This window comes from Scyliorhinus torazame, chromosome 22 (assembly GCF_047496885.1).
Source record: "Scyliorhinus torazame isolate Kashiwa2021f chromosome 22, sScyTor2.1, whole genome shotgun sequence".
Classification (NCBI taxonomy): Eukaryota; Metazoa; Chordata; class Chondrichthyes; order Carcharhiniformes; family Scyliorhinidae; genus Scyliorhinus; species Scyliorhinus torazame.
In genome coordinates this window covers 72457948-72484628 of record NC_092728.1, presented here as the reverse complement: position 1 = coordinate 72484628, position 26681 = coordinate 72457948, and the positions used below count along the sequence as shown (strand labels likewise).

General features: G+C 48.9%; 1 protein-coding gene across 2 annotated transcripts in view; it reads left to right on the top strand.

The window, feature by feature from the left end:
- LOC140399127 (multiple epidermal growth factor-like domains protein 9) overlaps positions 1–26681 on the top strand; it is a 455879-nt gene that overhangs the window by 105933 nt on the left and 323265 nt on the right. For both annotated transcript variants that reach the window (XM_072488324.1, XM_072488323.1), the window contains exon 2: positions 13412–13613. In XM_072488324.1, the coding sequence (XP_072344425.1) occupies positions 13412–13613 (202 nt within the window). The remainder of the gene's footprint in view (positions 1–13411; positions 13614–26681) is intronic.

The following is a 26681-nucleotide window of genomic DNA, read 5'->3' as shown; positions in this document are numbered from 1 at the left end:
GCTTGTGTGCAGCTACATTTCCAGAACGTGCCCAAGGTAGAGGGTAAAGTCTGACTTGAAACCATAGACTGAGATTCTCCTGTTCCACGACTTAAGTGCACGTCAGGATCTTGGACAGATGCATAAGTGGCAAGGCAATTCAAATGCCAAGACATGAGTTAGGACAAACAGCGCAAATAAATCAAACAATGGATTGGGAAGGGTATTACAATAGGAATGGGAAATGAAGGGAGGCCCGAGAATGCTCCTGAGTAATTAATGCAAATAATGAAAGTGACAGAATTGCGATATCACTAGTTTGTGCTGATAGTGTACAGCAAGGGATGTAGAGCTTACTCTGAGAGCACACCTGGAACTCAGACTTAAGGGACCAGATTTTATTGGGCGGCACAATGGCACAGTGGTTAGCACTGCTGCCTCACAGCTCCAGGGACCGAGGTTCAATTCCCATCTTGGGTGACTGTGTGGAGTTTTCACGTTCCCCCCGTGTGTGCGTGGGTTTCCTCCGGGTGCTCCGGTTTCTTCCCACACAGTCCAAAGATGTGCAGGTTAGGTGGATTGGCCATGCTAAATTTCCGCTTAATGTTCAAAGCGTTAGTGGGTTACAGGGATAGGGCGGAGGTAGGGTACTCTTTCAGAGGGTGGGTGCAGACTCAATGGGCTGAATGGCCTCCATCTGCACTGTAGTGATTCTATGACTAACTTATTTCTGACTGTCATAAACATGCCCGATTTTCTTTTCCATTAAAATCTGCCTTTTACTGCCGTTAAAAGATAAAATTAGCTCTGTGGTATCATATATCTGTGTTAAAATTTAGAAAGAGAATATCTGCTCTGACCTCTGATTATCACAACCATCTGCTCAGGCCAGTTTTTCTCTAATTTATTTGACTGAGACACAGACAGAAAAACCTCTAAAATGCAGAAAATTACTTGAGGAGCAATGACACCAGCCGAAGCCAGCAGGGTCCTCTTGAATTATGCATGTCTGGCTCGGGAGATGCCAACAGGGCCATTTTAATCTGAGGCCTGCGTGGGTTCAGCGTTGATGGCTTCATCTGCTCAACCTTTCCTGCCAAGATTTTCACATGTACGTAATATATATCCTGAGGATCTATTAGGGCCAAACATCGTGGGCGGGATTTAGCGCTGGGAGCTTGCTCTATGGGTCAATGAATGCCCTACCCCTGCCCCCAGGAGTCTGCAGAGAGCCAGAAACAACCGTTAATTGGACATTTTAGTACCTCAGTTGGGATTCGGGCAGGCCGCTCATTCCTTTTGAGTTTAATAACTCTAGCCAGTCTCATGCCTTCAACTGCTCTCATACGCTGTCTTGTTCCTCTACCTAGGCGGGGGTGTTGAAAATGAGACTAATATGCTCAGTGATTGAAATTTCCCTGAAGGCACGTTTCAACTGCTTCCTGATCTCCGTTTCCTTCTCTGACCAACTCCCAGAAGCAGATAAGGACAAGGCACAAATGGACGTAATGGCGGCCATGGAACACCTGCACATTTGAAAAGAAAATATTCATAGACACCTGCTTGGCTGATGATCGTTCCACCCACTAGGTCTCTGATTAAAATGGCAGAGCTGACTCTGGGTGCTGTCATCGCTGCCTGCAGTTTAAAATTCTTCTCAGGACGGTGAAAGAGAGTGGGAGAGTTTCTCACTCCATTTTAACTTTCCCTCACCTTGTTTCTTAGCTGAAATTGAGGCGGCGCATCACCAACAGTGATGCAGTAAATCTCCAGCGGAAAAATATAATTATTAAAAGGGATTCATGCGAAATACATATCTTCATGAACAAGTCAAGCTGTACCTTCGGCATTTCAATAAAATGCTACGGAAATTTTAGCTCAGTGAATTAATTAAATTAATTATGGATGCAATTTCAGGTTATTATTTCTGAGACTGATGTTTACAGACACATTGGGTGCATAATATCGATGCCTAGCTTCCTTTGTTGTTGCTCGGAATAGCCACAGAGTTTCTAAATGGCTTCTGCTCTGCATGCCCACACCTGCAGCAAGTCATGCCAAATGACTTAAAGGTCAGGATGTTAGCACGCCTGCAGTGAGCCTCAGCCAGAAGTATGCATAAGCAGAGTCGGCAGGTCAGGATTGTGCAATAGCAATTCCATTGCCGGCACTGCCATTTTGGAACTGAACGTTCCAGCTCACACACTCTCCAACTCAACCAGAGCTGAACACGTGTTCAGCAGCAGGAAGGACCTCTGCCATCATTGTTGCTTACAAGGATCATCAATTATTTTCAGGTTAGTTGCTGATTAGGTTCTCTCGGCTCTTGCTGCAATTGTACAAGTGTTCAGTACTTTCGCGAGCACTTTGTGGTCAGTAAAGCCTATAGGAAGTGCTGCAGCAGTGAAGCACTTTACTGGCTTGAAGGCTTCCGCACACCTGCTGCTTCCAGACCTGGGTGCATTCAGTCAGTCATTACCTTTGGAATTCAGCGTGACTTGGAGAATGAACAGAGGACACGGAGAGCATGACAAGCTGCTGGAAGATGGAGGAGGGAGAGAAGGGCTCTCAGCAGGTGGCCATATTGTTCAGGGGGCAATTTTCCTAGGTGAACGTCAGTGAAGGACAGTGTGAGATGCCTGCACCTCATTAAGGAAATCTGCTGCTGCCTCGCAGTAGGGCAAGGGCCACATTTGCCAGTAGCTGTGAAGGTAAGTGTCACCATGGACTTTTCTATGTTGGGTTCCTTCCAGGTTGGAGATGGAGATGTTTGTACCATCTGCAGTTTGTCGTCTGCTGTTGCACAATGGAGGCCGTGGAGGCTCTCTATTAGAACAGAGCTGACTACATTTCACTTTCTTGTCAGCGAGCAATAAAGGGATTCGTAAAGTTTGAGGGTTTCCCCATGATTGTGAGCAGGGCATTCCAGCTCTGAGATGTACCGCAACCGAGAGTGGTTTCACTCTCATAACACCCAAGGGTTGTGCAGCCACATGCCATGGAATCATGCAGATCATTGGAGGAGCAGTACTAGGCAGAGCAGGTGTCAAGTTTTCTCTTGGTCTGCTGGAAGCAGCAAAATGTTGCCATCATGAGGGGCAGCAAACACGGGCGGCCATTCGGCAGGTCCCGCCAGCGTAAATCACAACAAGTCCTTACCGGCGGGACCTGGCTCTTTCCAGGGTGCTCTTTCCAAGAGCCGGTGCAGACTCGATGGGCCGAATGGCCTCCTTCTGCACTGTAAATTCTATGTAATCAATCCGCGGGCGGGCCTGTGCCGTGGGGCACTCTTTCCCTCCGCACCAGTCACTGTCAACCTCCGCCATGGCCGGTGAGGAGAAGAACCTCCCCCTGCGCATGCGCTGGGCTGACGCCAGCACACGCTGACGCTCCCACGCATGCGCCAACTCACGCCGGTCGGAGGAGGCTCTTCGGCGCTGGTTGGCTGGCGCCAAGCCCTTCTGCGCCGGCTGGCCTGTTGCCAAACACTCCGGCGCCGGCCTAGGCCCTGAAGGTGCGGAGGATTCCGCACCTTCAAGGTGGCCCGACGCCGGAGTGGTTCACGCCACTCCTCGGCGACGGAGTGTCCCGCCCCGCCGGTTCGCGGAGAATCCCGCCCCTGGTTGTGAACTTGCAGCAGCGCTATGTCAGCGAATGAGAGGTGAAGCTATAAATGGGCATCACAGTGGTTAGCACTGCTGCCTCACAGCGCCAGGGAGCCGGGTTCAATTCTGGCCTTGGGTGACTGACTGTCTGTGTGGAGTTTGCATCTTCTCCCCGTGTCTGCGTGGGTTTCCTCCGGATGCTCCGGTTTCCTCACACAGACCAAAGATGTGCAGGTTAGGCGGATTGGCCTTGCTAAATTGCCCCCTAGTGTCCAAAGATTAGACGGGGTTACGAGGCTAGGGTGGGGAAGTGGGCCTAGGTAAGGTACTCTTTCAGAGGGTCAGTGCAGACTATAGGGCCGATTGGCCTCTTTCTGCACTGTAAGAATTCTATGGTTCTATGTCTATAGGAGCCCTGACCAATACTCTTGGTCGGCGAGTGACTGGTCGGTGGTACATTGAACAGTGTCTGATGCTAGTGGTGCAGTTGGTAGGATTTGAAGATATATTACAGACTTTGACCACTCACATGAGGTTATTGAACGTTTTGCAGCACTGCATCCAGGTCCTTGGTGCATGACTCCTGGCAATGACTGCCACGGCTATCTGGTCCCCCTGCCTTTTGGGAGTTAGCTTGGGAATCTCCTGGTCCCTTATGGGTGGAGCATTTCCCCCCGGACCTTTTCAACCAAGGCCTCCAGTGCACTTCTTGAAGCCTGCCCTCCCATGCTCCAATTTGTTTGCCTCTCCCAGGTCAATTTCTCTCCCAGAATAACTTTCAAAACCTGCTCCAGGAGAGACAATTGTCCCCTTTAAGGGACACAGGTTGGTTTTAAGTAGTGTGGGCTAGCTTGAACTCATGCCAGCCTCTCAAGGGTTTGGGGCCTCCCCACTGAGGTTAGCAGCCACTCAGCGTAACCAGCACTGGAATGATGTTAATTAGCAGGCAGAACAATGTTGGTGTGCCGCATGTGTTGGAAACAAAGGTGTAAGTGAACCACCTATTGTGATCCCTGTAACCGTGTTCAGGCGCTTTAGAATTTAGACCCCTTGGACAACTTTGTAAAATAACTGAACTAATCCAAGTACAAGAATAACCCTTTTGATATGAAACTGTTAAAAGCTGTACGGATTTGGTAGTGAAAAGGAAAGAACTCAGTGGATGCAGATTAATTGAAAACTTTACATTGGTAAAATCCTCGAACCTTGGAGAACATCAGTCAGTGCGAAATATCAGGGGGTGCAGTAATATTCTGGTTCATACTGACAGCTTTGCAATTATCCATGTTTGAAATTCATGAGATTCTGACAGAAGCAGAAATTCCAATTTGAGCCCTTGGTGGATCACCCCAGACTCATTTCCCAGAATCAAAGGATTAAAACAATTCAAAACCTAAATCTTAATTGAAATGAGGCAAGTTGAAGCAGGCTATGGTACTGCTTCACATTAACTAGAGCTAATTAAATAATTAGCAGCAAGGTAGATAATGCAGCGTAGACGCTGTCTGTTGCTGCTGCTTTTTGGCTGGGCTACAGATGAGGAATATTTGGAATTGGATCACAAATTCTAGCATCCGTGACTGGGCTTATCAAACAATACCAAGGGTGTAGTTGCATTGCTACTTCTGTATCACTGTGGTAACTCCTACTTCACAGCTACACCGAAGTGATGGCTATTACCATAGCATCTCTTCCTGAGCTGATGACTGAATAGAAGAGTGTGAAAACTCCTGGGGTGGGCCATTATGCAGTGGTGCATCTTGACATCACCGTAAGGATGCGCAATGTCAAGCTCGATTTGAAAACTGTGCCAAGGTATCACTTGAACTTTAAGTGTTTTGTGAGTTTGCAGTGATTTAAATATTTTGAGATAGCAGGCAGTCCTGCCCTGCAGTGAAAATGTAACAAATAAAGGCTGGGATTACAGCTTTCTCCTGTTGAACTGTGAGCTAATCCATTTTAGTAGAAGGAACATTTGTGCAGACTATTGCCCAAATGGTAAGAATTAGGAAGTGTAGATGTACAAAGCGACCTGGGTGTCCTTGTCCATATGTCACTGAAGGCTGACATGCAGGTGCAGCAAGCTATTAAGAAGGCTAATGAAAGCTTAGCCTTTGTCGCAAGAGGATTTGAATACAGGAGTGGTAAGGTCCTGCTTCAATTGCATAGGCACTTGGTTGTACCACATCTGTGTGCAGTTTTGGTCCCCTTACCTCAGAAAGGATATTATTGCCATAGAGGGAGTACAACAAAGGTTCACCAGACTTGTTCCAGGGATGGTGAGACTGTCTTATGAAGAGAGATTGGATAATTTAGGCCTGTATTCGCTTGAGTTTCGAACAATGAGAGGTGATCTGATTGACACCTACAAAATACTTTTAAAAACCAGGCAGGGTAGATACAGGCTCCGCTTGTTTGAGGAGTCTGGAACCAGGGGGGCACAATTTCAAATTAAGGTGGATGCTACTAAGGACCAAGATGAGGAGAGATTCCTTTAAATATCTTTGGAATTCTCTACCCCAGAGGGTTGTAGAAGCTCAGCCATTGGGTATGTTGAAAGCGGAGATTGATAGATTTCTGATGAACAATAACGTAAAGGATTATTGGGGATAGTGGGTGTAAAAGGTATTGAAGTGTCCGATTGCCATGATCGTATTAAATAACGGAATAGGCTCGGTGGGCTGAATGGCCTACTCCTGTGTTCCAATGCTCCTAACCTATATCCCAGCAATATGATTCAGAGTCTGCCAGGCATTACCAAAGCCTCATCAAAGCTGGAACCATTTCATATCTGTAAGAATTTGAAATTGAACACAAGTCAAATAGTGGGAAACCATTAGAATGGAAGGAACAGTTCAATGGACGGGAATCTCTGTCGGCGGGATGTTCCACTTTGCTGGCAGCGCACCCACGCCCGCGGATTTCCCGACGGTGTGGGGGTGGCCACAATGGGAAACCCCATTGGCCGGCTGCTGGGACGGAGGATCCCACTGCCCGGGGAGGGGGGGTGGGGGGGGGGACCAATATTATTTTTGATACAAACCTTCAGTTGTGCAAAGGTTTACAGGCTTCAAGTGGTGGCAACAATTCACACCAAAGTTATAAAGGCTTTTTATACCTGGCCTTGCTGGAGTAACATTTCTTGGTAGCTCAACTTAGAAAGAAACTGATATTTTATGAAAATAAACTGCCACTGAGAATTGTAAGAAATTCAGATAGTGGGGCGGGGTAGAGTGATGGGGGAAGCAACAATATAGTGAGGAAAAACAGTTGTGTAACTTTTGCTTACTTTACTTTAAATCCCAATTTGTTAAGACACAACTAAGGACACAACTGCTTTTCAGTGAGAATGCTGAATACTTTCTTATATCCTTTACCTTTAAGCTGAAGGACTCTTTGCAGAATAAATGATTTTATTTCTCCCTTTGACAACAGTCAGCACTTCCCAGTTTCTAACAGTTCAAATATAAGGGGCGGGATTCTCCCATCCCTGCGCCGGGCCGGAGAATCCCCGCGAACGGGCCACGCCGCCCCGACGCCGGCTCACGATTCTCCACAGTGCGGAGAATCAGCGCCATTGGCACCGCCGTGGTTGGCGCGGCGCCGGTCCCGAGCCGCTCTGCCTACCCGTCAATTCTCCGGCCCAGATGGGCCAAGCGGCTGTAGGAAAAGAGTCGAGTCCCGCCGGCCCTCCGATGTGGCCTGGCCCGCGATCGGGACCCAACTGATCTGCGGGCCGGCCTCTCTGGCTGGGGGCCTCCTTTACTACGCGCCGGCCCCTGTAGCCCTGCGCCATGTTGCGTCGGGGCCGGCGCGTTGAAGGAGGCCACAGCGCATGCACGTGTTGGCGCCGGCGCGTTGAAGGAGGCCACTGCGCATGCGCATGTTGGCGCTGGCGCCGCTGCGCATGCCCTCGTTGGCGGCGGTGCAAATGCGCATGCGCGGATCCCGCGGCACACAGTTCGCGCCGGGATCTGCAGCTGCAGCGACGCGAACCGCTCCAGCGCCGTGCTGGCCCCCTGTAGGGACCAGAATTAGACGTGGGAGCGGCCCGTTCACGCCATCATAAAACCCGTTTACGACAGCGAGGACACTCTACCGTGGGACTGGAGAATCCCGCCCAAGGCCTCCAACTCGATTCACAACAACAGTCGAATCAAAACTGGAGTTGTTTAATATGTCTATGAATCAATGTTAGCTGATGGGAAATCACTGCTATTGAAGGAACACTGCATTATTTTTGATGCAGACATAAAAAAACGGGCGGATTCTCCCAGACCTGGGCCGGGCCGGAGAAGCCCCACAACCGAACCACAGCTCCCCGACGCCGGCACGTTGCGGAGAATCGGCGCCATTGGCCCCGGCCTTCTTGGCGCGGCACCGGTCGCAGGCCGCTCTTGGCGGTCGGCCCACCAATTCTCCAGCCCGGATGGGCCGAGCGGCCATAAGAAAAAAAACGAGTTCTGCTGGCGCCGTTCTAACCTGCTCTGAGCCGGCAGGACCTCGGCGTTGAAGGGTCGGGTGGCGGCCTGTGAGGCGGGATGGGGGGTCTGGTGAGGCGGGAGGGGGGATCTGACCCCGGGGAGGGGGCCTCCGATGTGGCCTGGCCCGCGATCGGGGCCCACCCATCGGCAGGCCGGCCTCTCTGGCTGGGGGCCTCCTTTCCTATGCGCCGGCCCCTGTAGTCCTGCGCAATGTTGCGTCGGGGCCGGTGTGTTGAAGGAGGCCTCTGCGCATGCGCGCGTTGGCCGCATCGCCACTGCGCATGCGCGGATCCCGCGGCGCACAGTTCGCGCCGGGATCGGCAGCTGGAGCGGCGGAAACCGCGAATTCGACGTGGGAGCAGCCTGTTCACGTCATCGTAAAACGCGACGGCGTTTACAACGGCGTGGACACTCTGCCGCAGGATTGGAGAATCCCACCCCAGGTGTTTGGTTGTGCAAAGATTTTACACAAGGAGTATTTTTTTCTAGCGCAGGCTTAATTGGAATTTCTGTGAATTGCTGCTTTCCTTCTTTGCCAATGGACTTTTGTGTTTTGTCATTGTTATCTTGTAAGTTGTTAAACTCTAACTGTTATCTCATCACATGACCAGTTCTTAAATTATAGAATGGATGGTGCAGAAGGAGGTCATTTGGCTCAGCGTATCTCTTTCAAATAGCTGTATAAGGGCGGCAGGCAAGGTAGCACAGTGGTTCGCACTGTTGCTTCACAGCCAGGGATCCAGGTTCGATTCCCAGCTTGGGTCACTGTCTGTGCAGAGTCTGGAAGTTCTCCCCGTGTCTGCGTGGGTTTCCTCCGGGTGCTCCGGTTTCCTCCGGGTGCTCCGGTTTCCTCCCACAAGTCCCGAAAGACGTGCTTGTTAGGTGAATTAGACATTCTGAATTCTCCCTCTGTGTTCCCGAACAGGTGCCGGAGTGTGGCAACTGGGGGATTTTCACAGTAACTTCATTGCAGTGTTAATGTAAGCCTACTTGTGACACTAATAAAGATCATTATTATTATTAATTTGTGCCACTCCCATGCTTTTTCTCCATAGTTGTGTAAATATATTCCCTTCAAATATTGATTCATTTCCCTTTTGTAATTTACTATGAATCTGTTTCTGCCATTCTTCCAGGCAGTGCATTGTCGGTATAACAAATTTATGGCTGGAAGAAGTGCTGCCTTTATGGTGTCTCTGGTTCCTTGGATTTGTGTCTTCTGGATACAGATTCTACTGGCAAAGGGAAATAATTTCTCCTTACTTTATCAAAACTGTTCAGGATTTGGAATGCTTCGAACAGCCCCGGCTTCTCCAGATAACTAAAGTCCCTCATTCCTGGTACTGTTCTTGTATAGCCTCATTATACCCACCCCTAAGCATCGTCATCCTCCCCAGTGTCCAGAATTGGACACAGTACTCCAGCTGAGGCCAAATTAATATTTTATAAACTCGAGCAAAGTTTTCTAAAGGTTTAACATTCTTCAATTAAATTAAATGAAAAGTTTAACTTCTTACTTCGACTCCATGCCCCTGTTAATGAAGCCGAGTAATGCTTTTTGATCATCCTTCCCAGCTTGATGTGCATTGTGTGCACGACCCTTTGTTCCTGTCTCTCGGTTCCTGCACCTCCTTTAAAATTGCACCGTTTAGTTTACATTACCTCTGCTCTTCGTTCTGACCAACGTGCACCACTTCATACTTTCCGGCAATTAATTCCAGCCTTGTGTCTGACCATCTCACCAGTCCATTAGCCTCATAGTTGGTAGCATTTTTGTGTTACACGTCATCGTCAAGCTCTGAAATATGGCCCGTATGCCCGAGTCCAGACCATCACTGTTGCCTCTTTGATCTCTAGGACTTTAATGTTGCCAACAACTCTTGTGCTCATCTGATTCATAAAATTGTAGGATGTAATATGAATTCAATGATATCCCTCAGAAATCTTCTGTTGATTGGGGCGGCACAGTGGCACAGAGGTTAGCACTACTACCTCACAGTGCCAGGGACCCGGGTTACATTCCCACCTCGGGTGACTGTCTGCGCGGAGTCTGCACATTCTTCCCGTATCTGAGTGGGTTTCCTCCGGGTGCTCCAGTTTCCTCCCACAGTCCAAAGATGTGCAGGTTAGGTGGATTGGCCACGCTAAATTGCCCCTAGGTGGGGTTACAGGGGTGGAGTGGGGGATTGGGCCGAGGTAGGGCGCTCTGTCAGTGGGTTGGCGCAGACCCGATGGGCCGAGTGGCCTCCTTCTGCACTGTAGGGATTCTATGATTGTCAGGTTTAGGATCCTCAGAAAAATACATCAGCGCAATTTTGAACATGCAATTACTTACAGGAAGCATTCTTTCATTTCTGTATTGTAAACACTGATAGCTACATAAAAGTAATTTATAATAGCAATAAGCTTGATTTAATATTTAAACTGCAGCACAAAATGGTTTGGATTTGAGAATAGTTGCCTTCTAATCAGTGATACTGGCCTTATTTACAAGTGGATTATAAGTCCAATATTTTGTAATGTTGAGTACTCTTCGTATCTGACATACTGAAGGAAGAAGGGGTCAAGCCTTTTGTATTTACAAAACTGGACAAGGAGACAACACCAAAGCATCCTAGCCTGGGTTCTAAGAGTTGCTTTGTTGCTGCTAAAAGTTCACCAACATCACAATAACCATGGGCGAGATTCTCCGACCCCCCGCCGGGTCGGAGAATCGCCGGGGGCTGGCGTGAATCCCGCCCCCGCCAGTTACCGAAGTCTCCGGCACCGGAGATTTGGCGGGGGCGGGAATCGCGCCAGTTGGCGGGCCCCCCCGCGCGATTCTCCGGCCCGGATGGGCCGAAGTCCCGCCGCTAAAATGCCTGTTCCACCGGCGTAAATTAAACCACCTACCTTACCGGCGGGACAAGGTGGCGCGGGCGGGCTCTGGGGTCCTGGGGGGGAGCGCGTGACAATCTGGTCCTGGGGGGTGTCCCCACGGTGGCCTGGCCCGCGATCGGGGCCCACCGATCCGCGGGCGGGCCTGTGCCGTGGGGGCACTCTTTCCCTTCCGCCTCCGCCACGGTCTCCACCATGGCGGAGGCAGAAGAGACTCCCTCCACTGCGCATGCGTGGGAAGCTGTCAGCGGCCGCTGACGCTCCCGCGCATGCGCCGCCCGGAGCTGTCATTTCCGCGCCAGCTGGCGGGGCACCAAAGGCCTTTTCCGCCAGCTGGCGGGGTGGAAATTCGTCCGGCGCCGACCTAGCCCCTCAAGGTTGGGGCTCGGCCCCCAAAGATGTGGAGCCTTCTGCACCTTTGGGGCGGCGCGATGCCCATCTGATTTGCGCCGTTTTGGGCGCCAGTCGGCAGACATTGCGCCGTTTCCGGAGAATTTCGCCCCTTGTCTTTCACATTGTGAGGCTACGGTAATAAGAGGGTAAAATTCCTTTATTTCAAAACCAAGGCAATTGTTTACATTTTGGAAATGTCTAACAGCCCATTTTCAGCTGGCCAGGCCAAGTGCAAACAAATGTGGCGGCACAGTGGCTAACACTGCTGCCTCACAGCTCCAGGATCCCAGGTTCAATTCCGGCCTCGGGTGACTGTCTGTGCGGAGCACTTTCTCCCCATGTCTACGTGGGTTTCCTCCGGTTTCTCTGGTTTCCTCCCACTGTCCAAAGTTGTGCAGGTTCGGGGGATTGGCCATGCTAAATTGTCCCTTAGTGGCCAAAAGATTAGGTAGTGTTTCTGGGTTACGGGGATAGGGAGGTGTGGGCTTAATAATTAGTGTGTTCTTTCCAAGGGCTGGTGCAGACCCGATGGGCTGAATGGTCTCCTTCTGCACTGTAAATTCTATGATCTATATGGTAACCCAAATAGAATGGTCCAAAAGGTACCATTGTGATGGTGGATGAAATGTTTGATTGTGGATTGAGAAAGAAGGAATGTAAAAGAGCCACAGAATTGTCTCCCGTACCTGATTACTGGCACACATAGTATGGAGTGAGAATACGCTCTCTCTCAGTTCATCACAGAAAATCCTTCTAACAGACAAATGTGGAGATCATGCTATTGTGATCCCTTAACACCCAATAGAAGTGAAAGTCACAAGTTAAACTTTGAAAATGACCAAACTCCTGAAAAGAAATTGATCAAAATTATAGACTGTGAGTCTTAATTCTAAACTACTTTATTCAGTGTTAGCCCGTTTCATTTTAGGTTTGATTGTAATCCTAATTTAACAGGAACCGCAGTGCTGTAATAGTATTTGATTATAGCATTCTATAATGAGTTTTTCTTTCAGCTTGAAGCTTATTAATTTTAGGCTAATATGTCCTCTAGTTTGCCATTATGACTTGAAGAAGTTAAATAACCTTCTTATAACCACAGCCTTCTCTCAGTCCAATTAACAATTGTCCATGTCTCAGCATTTCATTCTCTATTAACATTGGCTGGTCTGCCTTTTTTTGGTGAAATGATTTACCCTTCTCCTTGAAAATATGGAGAAGTTAAGAACATTCAACAGAAAATTGAAATTTATTCCTAATTTTCCGCTGGAATAAATAATCATGTAGTCACCAAAAAGCCAGTCTAATCCAAACCTCACTATTTGCTAAATGTTTCCTGATCAAGTGACAGGAGTTTTATTCTGGCAGGTTGTTATAGTCAATCTGTCAGTGTTTCTCTCCACACTCCACTCCTGAGATCGAGGTCCTTGCACAGAAAAGCTCATTATAGAATTTTGTAGTTCATATGAAGGAGCTCCATATAGAATCATAGAATGAAATCATAGAATTTACAGTGCAGAAGGAGGCCATTCGGCCCATCGGGTCTGCACTGGCCCTTGGAAAGAGCACCCTACTTAAGTCCATACCTCCACCCTATCCCCGTAACCCAGTAACCCCACCTAATCTTTTTGAACGCTAAGTGCAATTTAGCATGGCCAATCCGCCTAACTGCACACCTTTGGACTGTGGGAGCAAACCGGAGCGCCCGGAGGAAACACATGCAGACACGGGGGAGAACGTGCAGACTCCGCACAGACAGTGACCCAAGCCGGGAATCGAACCCAGGTCCCTGGTGCTGTGAAGGAACAGTGCCAAACACTGTGCTACCGTGCAGCCCCTAATAGTCTGGCCTAACTCACTCCACAGCAGCAGGAATAATAGACAGGATACACAGGTAACTGGCAAAGGTGGCTAGTTACTTAGTAACTGTAACAACCTGCGCATATTCAGGACATTTCCTCTTTCCATATAATGATTTATTTTACAGCAGTTTGCTCCAGGTGATTCTTTAATTTCATGATGTTATTCAACAGATAGCACATTTGACAAATTCTTATCTTTTTCCTCCCATTACAGAGTATAAATGTAACTGCAGTGTTGTTGGAAGCACCAATGAATCTCTGTGCAACACATCGTCAGGGCAATGTGATTGTCTACCTGGATACGTTGGTCTACAATGCAGTGACTGTGCGGAAGGGTATTCCAACAGCACCATTAATGGACAGTGCACTTTCTGTGGATGTAATGACACAGGAGCAGTGCACTCCCAATGTGACAGGTAAGCACGTTATATTTCTTGCATTGCAACAGTAGAAAGAGGTAGCAACTGGGTCAATCAATTGCAAACACTGAATTCTCAGGGGAGATAAGCCAGTTACTTAGATAAAAATGGTAGAAGAATGGAAAATAGCAACGTTATAAGTAGTTCCTCCCAACTCCTCAATCTCCAGCATCAAGAACAAAGGCGTTCCAAACTGTGGGACACGGTCCCCACTGGGAGTCACGAGACAAGATTTTGGGGTGGCGAGCCTGAGGCACCGATGGCTGGTGTAGAGCTCGGACTGAATGCCAACAGCTGAGAAGCCCCTTTAAATCCTCACATTTATCTAATGATGAGTATGACAGACAGACCTTTGAGGTCAGAATGCTGCTGCCAAAAATAGCCTGTGAAAAGGTAGTTGCTCGTTCTTTGCTTTTAAAGAAAGAAAACCCTGTCGTTGAAAAATTCCTACCATGCCGATCCACTTCCTCGTTCCCCGCTGAGGAGCTAAACTCCTCATCCCCACCAGCTCATGATCTAAAACAGGCCTGGGGCACCATGACGTCTGAAGCAGTAAAATGGGGTTAAAAAAAAATTGGTAAACTGATCTCGAAGGATAAGACCAGCAGGTGCATAGGAGCAACATAACCTCCAGGTTTCCCTTCCATACACACACATCCTGACGTAAAACACATATCACACTTTCTTCATCGTCCCTCGGTCAAAATCCTGGAACTGCCCACCTAATTGGAAGCACCTTCAATATGGAGACTGCTGTGTGTGATGAACTGTTGCTGCCTTCTCATCATGTAAGGTGATGTCCCCTTTAAGACCAGGCTTGGAACCCTGGGGACTCCGTCTCTGGCTCTGCCCATCTGGGAGCCATACATAAAGGCCTGCCTCATGGTCTGTATAACAGTCAGCTCTCGTCCAAATCTGTAGCATAGTTATTAGCCTAATAAAGCCTTCTTTACAGTTTAATCTCTAAGCATCATTATTGAGGGTACCTCAATTTATTAGGCTAAACTAGATTCAGGATGGACGCAGGCCTAAAACCAGAGAAGCTCAATCTGGAAGCACGAACGCCGGAGGCAAAGGAAATTTTTAAATACTGGCTGCGGTGCTTCGAGGCCTACCTGGACTCCTCAGAGACTCCCATCCTGGGGCCACGCAAGCTGCGTCTACTCCACGCCCGGGTGAGTCACAGAATCTCCGCCACGCTCGAAAAGGCGACGATTTATGAGGAAGCGATCGAGTTGCTCCGCAAGCGGTTTGTCAAACCCGTCAATGAGGTGCACGCCCGGCATCTGCTCTCTACCTGCCGGCAGCGCTCGGGGGAATCGCTCGACGAGTTTGTTGAGAAACTCTCCGCGCTGGCCAGGGATTGTGACCATCAGGATGTGACAGGGGAAGTCCATATGAACCTGCACATCAGAGATTCTTTCGTGTCCGGCATCCGCTCAACCTACATCCGGCAGCGACTGCTCGAAAACGGGGCAAAAGACCTCCAGGAGACGCTCACGCTCGCCTCCTCGCTGGAGGTGGCCCGACACAACTTGGGTACGTACCCCGCGGACTCTGCCAGCCCCCCCCGGACTTTCTCAGACTCGCCCGTATTACAGGCCTGCGCCATGCGGCGACCCGCTCACCATGGGGGCACACCTTGCTACTTCTGCGGGCAGGGCCAGCACCCACGCCCACACTGCCCAGCCCGCTCCGCGATCTGCAGCGACTGCGGGAAGAAAGGGCACTTTGCGAAGGTCTGCCTGGCCAGACCCAGGGGCCAGAAAAACAAAGAACAAAGGCCTCGCAATGCTGCTGCGCACCGACCCGACACGTCCTCTTCTGACGCGTCATCAGCCTCGTGCGAATCATGGGAGCGGCCATCTTCTCGACCCGACACGTGCGACCAACGGCAGCGGCCATTTTACGACTCCGACTACCCGCGACTGGGTGCGGTCACCCTCGATCAAACTCGGCCAAAACACCTGCAGGACTCCATGATGCAGGTCCAGGTCAACGGGCACGACACTGCATGCCTCTTCGACTCCGGGAGCACGGAGAGCTTTATCCACCCTGAAACGGTAATGCGCTGCTCCCTACGCACCCATCCCACATCCCAAACCAAAGCCCTCGCATCTGGGTCCCACTCGGTACAAATCACGGGGTACTGTATTGCGGATCTCTCGATCCAGGGTGCCAAATACACCCGTTTCAAATTTTATATCCACCCTCACCTCTGTGACCCCCTGCTGCTCGGACTGGATTTCCAGTGCAGCCACCGAAGCCTGACACTGAAGTTCGGCGGACCCTCACGGTGTGCTGCCTTGCGACACTGAAATTTGCACCCCCCTGGCTATTCGCTAACCTCACTCCTGACTGTAAGCCCGTCGCCACCAGGAGCCGGCGCTACAGTGCCCAAGATATGGCTTTTATCAAGTCAGAGGTCCAGCGTTTTCTGGGAGAGGGGGTCAGCGAGGCTAACAACTGCCCTTGGAGAGCGCAAGTGGTGGTAGTCCGGTCCGGGGAGAAGAAACGGATGGTCGTGGATTATAGCCAGACCATAAACCGATTCACGCAGCTTGATGCGTACCCCCTTCCTTGCATCGCGGAAATGGTAAATCGGATCGCCCAATACCGAGTCTTTTCCACGGTCGACCTCAAATCTGCCTACCACCAGCTCCCCATCCGACCAAAAGACCGCCCCTATACTGCCTTCGAAGCAGCCGGCCGGCTCTTCCACTTCCTCAGGGTCCCCTTTGGTGTCACAAATGGGGTCTCCGTCTTTCAAAGGGCGATGGACCAAATGATGGACCAGTACGGTTTGCGGGCTACATACCCGTACTTGGACAATGTCACCATCTGCGGCCATGATCAGCAGGACCATGACGCTAACCTCAAAAAGTTCCTCCAGACCGCCCGAGCCCTTAACCTGACCTATAACGAGGGCAAATGCGTTTTCCACACCACCCGGCTGGCCATCCTCGGCTATGTCGTGGAAGACGGGGTCCTAGGTCCCGACCTCGACCGCATGCGCCCCCTTAAGGAACTCCCTCGCAGCCTCAAGGCCCTCAAACGGTGCTTGGGGCTTTTCTCCTATTACGCCCAGTGGGTCCCCAAGTATGCGGACAAAGCCCGCCCACTCCTAAAGACCACCACTTTTCCCCTCTCGGCTGAGGCCCAATTGGCCTTCAACCGCATCAAGGCCGACATCATCAAGGCCGCCATGCACGCGGTGGACGAAACCATCCCTTTCTAGGTAGAGAGCGATGCATCAGATATCGCCTGGCTGCTACCCTCAATCAAGGAGGCAGACCAGTAGCGTTCTTCTCCCGAATCCTCACTGCCTCTGAGATTCGACACTCCGCAGTCGAAAAGGAGGCACAAGCCATTGTGGAGGCTGTGCGGCGCTGGAGACACTACCTCGCCGGTAGGAGGTTTACCCTCGTCACCGACCAACGGTCGGTCGCCTATATGTTCGATAACACGCAACGGGGCAAAATAAAGAACGATAAAATTTTGAGGTGGAGGATCGAACTCTCCACCTACTCGTCCGATATCAAGTATCGTCCAGGGGAGCTCAACGAGCCCCCAGATGCCCTGTCCCGCGGCACATGCGCCAATGCGCAGGAGGACCGCCTGCAAGCCATCCACAATGACCTCTGCCACCCGGGGGTTACCCGGCTCGTCCATTTCATCAAGTCCCGCAACCTACCTTACTCAACCAAGGAGGTCAAGGCCATGGTCAGGGCCTGCCAGGTCTGTGCAGAGTGCAAACCGCACTTCTATCGGCCAGACAAGGTTCGGCTCGTGAAGGCCTCGGGCCCCTTTGAGCGACTGAGCGTGGACTTCAAGGGGCCCCTCCCGTCCACCAACCGTTATGCCTATTTCCTCACCGTGATCGATGAGTTCTCCCATTTCCCATTCGCCATTCCCTGCACCGACATGACCTCAGCCACGGTGATTAAGGCACTGCACAGCATCTTCACCCTGTTCGGTTTCCCTGCTTATATCCACAGCGACCGGGGTACATCGTTCATGAGCGATGAACTGCGTCAGTATCTGCTCAGCAAAGGCATCGCCTTGAGCAGAACGACCAGCTATAACCCACGGGGAAACGGGCAGGTGGAGAGGGAGAACGCGACCGTGTGGAAGGCTGTCCTTCTGGCCCTGCGGTCGAGAAATCTCCCAACCACCCGCTGGCAGGAGGTCCTACCCGATGCCCTACACTCCATTAGGTCACTCCTCTGCACAGCCACAAATGAGACCCCTCATGAGCGATTGTTTCGCTTCCCCAGGAAGTCTACCTCCGGGGTCTCGCTTCCACCTTGGCTGACGGCTCCGGGACCTGTTTTTCTCCGGAGGCACGCGAGGAGCCATAAAACGGACCCCCTAGTTGAAAAGGTCCGACTGCTCCACGCCAACCCCAGTTACGCCTACGTGGAGTACTCCGACGGCAGGCAAGATACGGTTTCCCTCCGGGATCTGGCGCCCGCTGGATTCTCCATCACAGACGCCCCTTCCCGCGCCGCTCCCCTGCAGGACCCGTCGCCCCCTACAACACACCCCTTTCCGGCCCTACCACCCGTTGGTGAGCTCCTACCATGCCCTTGCGCCCCCCCTTTACACACCCCGCCGGCGCCGGCTCCGCTACCCCCGGCCCTGCCTAGTTCCTTTGCCCCGGCTCCACTACCCCCAGCCCTGCCTAGTTCCTCTGCCCCGACCCGGACCGAAGCTCCGACCGCTGTGCTCCCGGATGTGCCCTCAACCGGGATGTCCGTGCCCGCCGCACCACCGCCCGAACTGAGGAGATCGAGGAGGACCATCCGGCCGCCGAGACGGATGGACGTATGATGGCACTTCACCCCCGCCGGACTCCTTTTTAAACAGGAGGTGAATGTGATGAACTGTTACTGCCTTATCATCATGTAAGGTGATGTCCCCTTTAAGACCAGGCTTGGAACCCTGGGGACTCCGCCTCTGGCTCCGCCCATCTGGGAGCCATACATAAAGGCCTGCCTCATGGTCTGTATAGCAGTCAGCTCTCGTCCAAATCTGTAGCATAGATATTAGCCTAATAAAGCCTTCTTTACAGTTTAATCTCTAAGCATCATTATTGAGGGTACCTCACTGTGGTTCAAGAAGAAGACCCACCCCCGCCTCCTCAAGGGCATGATGTGGAGATGCCGGCGTTGGACTGGGATGAGCACAGTACAAAGTCTTACAACACCAGGTTAAAGTCCAACAGGTTTGTTTCGATGTCACTAGCTTTCGGAGCGCTGCTCCTTCCTCAGGTGAATGAAGAGGTCTGTTCCAGAAACACATATATAGACAAATTCAAAGATGCCAAACAATGCTAGGAATGCGACCATTAGCAGGTGATTAAATCTTTACAGATCCAGAGATGGGGTAACCCCAGGTTAAAGAGGTGTGAATTGTATCAAGCCAGGACAGTTGGTAGGATTTTGCAGGCCAGATGGTGGGGGATGAATGTAATGCGACATATAATCGCCGAGCAGAAACTTATAGCCAAGTTCCGCACACATGAGTGCGGCCTTAACCGGGACCTGGGATTCATGTCGCATTACATTCATCCCCCACTGAGGTACCCTCAATAATGATGCTTAGAGATTAAACTGTAAAGAAGGCTTTATTAGGCTAATAACTATGCTACAGATTTGGACGAGAGCTGACTGCTATGCAGACCATGAGGCAGGCCTTTATGTATGGCTCCCAGATGGGCGGAGCCAGAGGCGGAGTCCCCAGGGTTCCAAGCCTGGTCTTAAAGGGGACATCACCTTACATGATGATAAGGCAGTAACAGTTCATCACACCCACCATCTGGCCTACAAAATCCTACCAACTGTCCTGGCTTGATACAATTCACACCTCTTTAACCTGGGGTTACCCCATCTCTGGATCTGTAAAGATTTAATCACCTGCTAATGGTCGCATTCCTAGCATTGTTTGGCATCTTTGAATTTGTCTATATATGTGTTTCTGGAACATACCTCTTCATTCACCTGAGGAAGGAGCAGCGCTCTGAAAGCTAGTGACATCGAAACAAACCTGTTGGACTTTAACCTGGTGTTGTAAGACTTCGTACTGTCCTCAAGGGCAGTTAGGGTTGGGCACTAATAGCTCATCATATTAGCAATGTCCATATCTGGAGAATGAATGAAATGTAAGTTACATTGATTCATCATCGACAGTTTCTTTATCATTTCAAGCACCAAATAATGAACTTGAAAGTCAACAAACACTTACATCTATAGAGGGATGCATGGCAGCAACTTGCATCAGTCATGAAGCTGTCTTAGAGTGCTTTACAATCAAAAAGAAAAGTTTCCCTTTCTACAAGTTGTGACGGCATTTTATATTGCAACTTATCAAGCCAAACAATTTCATTTATAAGCTTTAGGCAGAGAGGCTTGTTTTTAATTTTCACTAGCCTCTTTGTGGTCATTCTCTAGCCTTTGTGGAACTCTTTACGGAATAAAATCAAAGTCTATCCCTTTGTGCCCTAACTAAGAATGATGGAATGGAGTAAGAACTTACACCATGTGGCATTTCCCCATGCCGGGTACAGGTTTGTGAACACTGGCTGCTTCCTACAACTTGTGCAAGTTGCCATGCTTAATATGTGAACCTATGGAAGAGAGTTAGTTACAATTTGGATCATTCAGGTGATGGGTATCACAGTTGGGTCTGATAGCATCTTCACCAATATCTACATACATTTCAGTGAGGAGTCACTGGATTAGGAGCAGGACTGCAGCCTTATATTTTGTGTCCTGCCAAGTTCGCTGTGGAACACTTAACTGAAGCAGCTACGTACATGATAGAAATTGCAACCTGCTTGCATTATTTTTCTTAATTAGCAGCTAAGCCATCAAAGACCCTATTTAACAAAGGTTCCAGATTAGAATTTATCTTCATTTCAAAAGGTAGAAAGCTCCCAGATTAACATTGGAAAGATTAAAGCTGCCATCTTTGGCTTCTATTACAAACTCCTGGTTATCTTTCTCTTAACTTGATCTCCTCGCCTTGATTCCATCACCCTTAACACTATTGCCCATTAAAAAAATCAATCTCAGTTTTGACATTTTTATTTGACTTGGCATGAGCAGTCTGTCTGGAAAAGAGAGTTTCAGGTTTCCACAATGCGTCTGATCTGTTTCCTGATGTTGCCCTTAAACAGACTCCCTCTAATTTTAAGGTTCTCAACTTTGCCATCGGAGAAAATGGACAAGATTCTCCGGTCCCCCAGCCGCATGTTTCTCGGCAGAGCACCGTTCGCCTGCGGCGGGATTCTGTCTTCCCGCCGCTTGTCAATGGGATTTCCTATTGAAGCCACCTTGTGCTGCCAGGATACCCACGGGTGGGGTGTGCTGCCAGCAGGAAAAGAGAATCCCAGCGGCCGGAAAATTCCGGCCAATATTTTCTGGCTACCTCTGACTGTGGAGTCTTTGAAAAACTTTGAGCGACTGCATACTGTAAGACCCATGTCTTACTGAAACCTCCTTCGTTCCTCTGCATAGTTATCCATAGTTACGTGGAATGACAAACTTTAATATCATTCTTCTTGTGTATGTTCCTAAATCATTGATGTCAATTGATGTCAAAAATAAAGTTAAAGTGGATCTCAACAAGTATCCCTGATTGTGCTTGTACCAGCACAACAAACAATACCTGCATTTCTATTCCACTTTGAACATCGTAATACATACAAAACAACTGAGTACTGCCATCCCACCAAATGGAAACAAAATACATCAATTTCAATTTGCTCTCCTCTTGGCTTCATTCCCCTTTCCATTTCGCTCTCTGTATGATTACTTTACCTTTAATAGCCTGTGCCTGAATTCTCACAGCAAGTATCTTAAATAGCATCTTATCTAATGTCTTTAGAAACTCCCAGCAAGAGCCACCACATGCCTGTTATCTATACACCCTGTGGTTTCCTGAAAAGAAATGCTATTAAATAAGTTGAGCGTTCCCAACCACTTACAAATTTATACTGACTGTTCCTGATCAGTGAACACCTCTTTGACTGCTCACTAATGCCAGCTTCTAGCAGGGATTCTTAACTTTCTCCCACATTGACTCAAGCTTTGGGTGTGTATTTCTCTTTGTGTGCGGCAGTATACCCCAGGCTAGTATGACAATATATGGGGAATATATTCTTTGCTAGTTATTGAGTACGCATACAGAGGTGTTTTTTCTACAGTGGTGTTTGATTGATATTTACTATTTATCCTGTGATTTATGTGGCTGTACTGTAGCTTTTCCCAGTCTATCTGTCGTGGCAGTTTTAATTATGTGCATCTTATAACGCAGGTGCATTGCGTTTCATTTTCTTTTTGCTGAGCAAAATGCCCTTGCTATGATCTTCTCAACTGATTAGGGCAGCATGGTAGCATAGTAGTTAGCACAATTGCTTCACAGCTCCAGGGTCCCAGGTTCAATTCCCGGCTTGGGTCACTGTCTGTGCGGAATCTGCATTTTCTCCCCGTGTGTGCGTGGGTTTCCTCCGGGTGCTCCGGTTTCCTCCCACAGTCCAAAGATGTGCAGGTTAGGTGGATTGGCCATTCTAAATTGCCCTTAGTGTTCAAAATTGCCCTTAGTGTTGGGTGGGGTTACTGGGTTATGGGGATAGGGTGGGGGTGTGGGCTTGAGTGGGATGCTCTTTCCAAGAGCCAGTGCAGACTCAAATGGCCTCCTTCTGCACTGTAAATTCTATGATTCTATGGTAGAGCTTCTTCATCTATTTATCATGTTTCACCAAAATAGAATGCTGACCTTATCATCAGAGAATTGTAAGTTTGCGAAGAGTGTAAGGAAATCTGGTACCACCCATTCCGTAAGCACCCTTTATTCAGACATAAAATCAAGACTTATGTGGTTCACGTTTAATTCTCTTTTACAGTACATCATGAGACAATCAATTCGACTTAAATGACCCCGTTAAATAAAAAGAAAATCAACTTTCTAAGAGTCAGGTGCTGTACCTTTTGCGGGCGGGCACTTCCTGGGTAATGAAAATGGCTTTTTACTTTATGAAACACCTCAATATAAATATGTTGAACGTGTCAGCACTTCCAGGGCTTTGAACCTCAGTGTCACATTTCTCCAATATATACTGACACCATTATGAGATGCACCTCAAATTGAGGAATGACTTATTATTTTGTACTGTATAAAGGAAATTGTCTGCTTCAAGGTGAAAAAGGTTAAATACTATCTATGCTGGAAACCTCCTGCCAGCAAAATTCTTGTTGGAATTGCAAATGTTAACAGGTTATATCTTACACAAATAGAAGAGGTCTTACTTTAGTTAGTTCTGATGCCTGATATAATTATGTGTTTAATACCTCCATGGCCGTTTGACCTCTTCAGTTCCTTCTCTTACACTGTAAAGATACAAGGCCCCACACTTCCATTTTCAGATCTCTCTCTCTCTCTCTCTCTATTCATATTATTTCAGCGGAATTCCTATTGAAGGATGCTGGTACATTTTGCTGGTTTACAAAAAATCCTCCGCTTATTAATCTGGTGACACAGAGTTGCTTTGAATCCTGTGAGGTTCTCCAATTTTATCACCAAATCAATGCCATTGCTATCATTTCATACAGTAAATTTGGTGGTCTATCAGTAATAAACAACCACTTTGTGCAGTATACCTCTGATGTATCAGAACAAGAAAGACCGAATGCAAGAGTGAGAAAACATTTCATTTGCCATGGCTGAGAAATGAAAAGACTGCAGTAAAAACAAAGTTCATCCTGTGACCACAACACGGTAGCAATCTATTTCCAAAAGAAACAAGAATTCTACTCTCAGCACATTTCTTCAGATTTATACCCAGTCAATTTAATGGCTTTGTATTCTGGCTCATAACAGATAGATCTCTTCAGTTTTAATTTTTCAGATTCATAAATCTTTGCTGGAATCCAATATAAAAACTGGAACATGTTCTCAAATATTATCCCCAGGACACACACAAAAGGATGTAGTTCGTGCCAAAAATCCTGAAACCCATTCAGTTTTTGATGTAGCCCCAACGGGCTGGATGTTGACAGGGCCGGGTTAGCTCGGCAGACTGGAGTCAGCGCAGTGGAAACTCGGAAGTGCCTGTTTCCCCACATGCTGTGGGGACCTCGCTGAGGGAATCAGGCCTCCAGGAGGTCGCAATCCCCAATCCTAGTAAGGGCTGCCTGATCCCATGCAAGGGCCGATCCTGAGATCTTTCTGTGGGTGAATCTGATGCAGGGGTTGTAGGGGGAGCGGGGTACAGGTGGGAACCCCTGCTCCTTATGGACCACAAACAGTGCTGTCAAGGCATTCAAAGCTGTTCTTGCCTCCCTTCAGCCACTGGGTTTCCTGAGACTAGGGAAGCCTGGCCAACCACTGTCAAACCTGCAAAGTGGTTTAAATCAGAGGTTGCCACTCCATTAAATTATTTAAATTGGCAACCAACCTACTGGGAGTTGGTTGACTGCTCGACCCTTTTGCCCTGCATCAGTATTAAACCATTCACCTGATGAAGGAGCTGCGCTCCGAAAGCTAGTGACTCCAAACAAACCTGATGGACTTTAACCTGGTGTTGTTTGACTTCTTACTGTGCCCACCTCAGTCCAACGCTGGCATCTCCACATCAGTATTAAACCTGAAATGGATAGGTTAGAGGGGGTTTCAGATTTAAAAACTTATAACCTCTGACCCGACCCCAATCCACGATCTTTGAATGTTAAAATCTAAGATGCAGAAGCGGATGTAGGTCATTCGCCTCATTGAGTCTGCTCCACCATACAATAAGATCACGACTGGTCTGATATGATAATCCTCAATTCCACTTTCCCACCTCACATCCATTAACCCTTGAATCCCTCACTCATTAAAAATCTGTCTACCAATATACCTGATAACCCAGCCTCCACAGCCCTCTGTAGAGAAGAAATTCCTCCTCATCTCGGTCTTAAATGGGCGACCCCTTGCTCTGAGATTATGCCCTCTGATCCTCGATTCTCCCACAAGGGGAAACAACTTCTCAGCATCAACCCTATCAACCTCCTGAGAATCATCTATGTCTCAATAAGGTCGCCTCACATTTTTTTAGACTCCAATGAGTGCAGGCCCACCCTACTCAACCTCTACTTCATAACAAAATCCCCCCATAGCTGGGAGCAACCTAGTGAACCTTGTCTGGACTAACTCAAGTGCCAGTATATCATTCCTTAGATAAGGCGACAAAAGCTGTTCACAGTATTCCAAGTGGGGGGGTGGGGGAAGGGCGTTTGGAAGATCCGAGTTGGCAGGAAAGAGCTTAAGAAGGATGCAACCTATCTTGTGAGGATGGAGAGCCACTCATCCTCCCCAATGACGACAATCTGTTTTCACATAGTGGACAAAATGCAATGGGCAAGATCCCCTGGCCTTCCCGCAGTGTGTTTCTCGGTGCCGGGAGGCAGCCTGCCGTTGGCCGCTAGTGGGATTTTCTGGTTCCGTTTCTGTCAGTCGGATTTGTCATTGAATCTGCCCCACACCACAGGGAAACCCACGACATCCTGCACAGGCTGTCGCTGTGGACCCGGGTTCGATCCCGGCCCCGGGTCACTGTCCGTGTGGAGTTTGCACATTCTCCCCTTGTCTGCGTGGATCTCACAACACAAAACGCTATGCAGGGTCGGTGGAGTGGCTCTTAGTTGGAAACAAATAATTGCGTGCTCTAAATTTATAAAAAAACAATAAAATCACAGGTTGTGGGACAGGCACAAGTTCCAGCAAATAACTAACCTTTTTGTCTTTAATTGCCCTTCCTATAGGACAAAATAATTATGTAACACAGGTGGAGGCCTTTCAGCCCAGTTTGTCTGTCCTGGCTCTTTCAAACCTATCCAATTACCCACATTCCCTTTCTCTTCCCCTAAAGCCCTACAATGTTTCCTCTTTCACGTATTTGTCAATGACCTTTCAAACGTTATTTGCAGAATCTTCTCCCACCACCCATTCAGGCAACACATTCCAGGTCATATTAACCCGCTGTGTAAACAAGAAATCCACCTTACCTCTAAATCTTTTGCCAGTAACCTCAAATATGCATCCGCTGATAATCAAAACTCTGCTACTGGAAACAGTTTTTCTTTATTCCTTTCATGATTATTAAATCTCGCCTAACCATCTCTGCTCTGAGGAGAACAATCTCAGCTTTTCTGATTTTCCTATACAAGTGAACTTTCTCATCCCTGGTTACATTCTAGCAAATCTTCTCCACACCATCGCCAAGGACTTGACACCCTTCCTAACCTCTCGTGCCCAGCTTGCATAGTACGGGTAGAGTCAAAATCAACTCTGTGGACAGGGCAAATATTTCCATGGCTTCAAGTGCCACCCTTTTGCTCACATTGGGTGGAATTTAAGCCCACCCCCCACACACACAACCACTTGAGAGGACTGGGAGACAGAAAGGAAGTTTATTTGAGTAGGAGAGTATAGGGTGAGTGCCTGTCGGCTTCCCTACTTGCCTGATTAAGCCAGGGATGAGGATGCTCTCGGTCAACCTTCCCACTCAAGGCCAATTAAGACTTAAAAAAAAAAAATTTAGAGTACCCAATTCTTTTTTTCCAATTACGGGGCAATTTAGCAAGGCCAACCCACCTACCCTGCACATCGTTTGGGTTGTGGGGGCGAAACCTACGCACACACGGGGAGAATGTGTAAACTCCCCACGGACAGTGACCCAGAGCCGGGATCGAACCTGGGACCTCGGCGCCGTGAGGCAGCAGGGCCCAATTAAGGCTTTTAAGTGGCTAATTAATAACCACCTCATGGCCTCAACCTGCCTCCGCTCTTAGACTATCAGGGTCCCAGGAATGGTCACGACAGGGTTGCCACCTGCTCTGCGGCCAATGGACAGAGACAACATGGTAGCACAGTGGTTAGCACAGTTGCTTCACAGCTCCAGGGTCCCAGGTTCGATTCCTGGCTTGGATCAAAGTCTGTGCGGTGTCTTCACGTTCTCCCTGTGTCTGCGTGGGTTTCCTCCCACAGTCCAAGGATGTTCAGATTAGGTGGACTGGCCGTGCT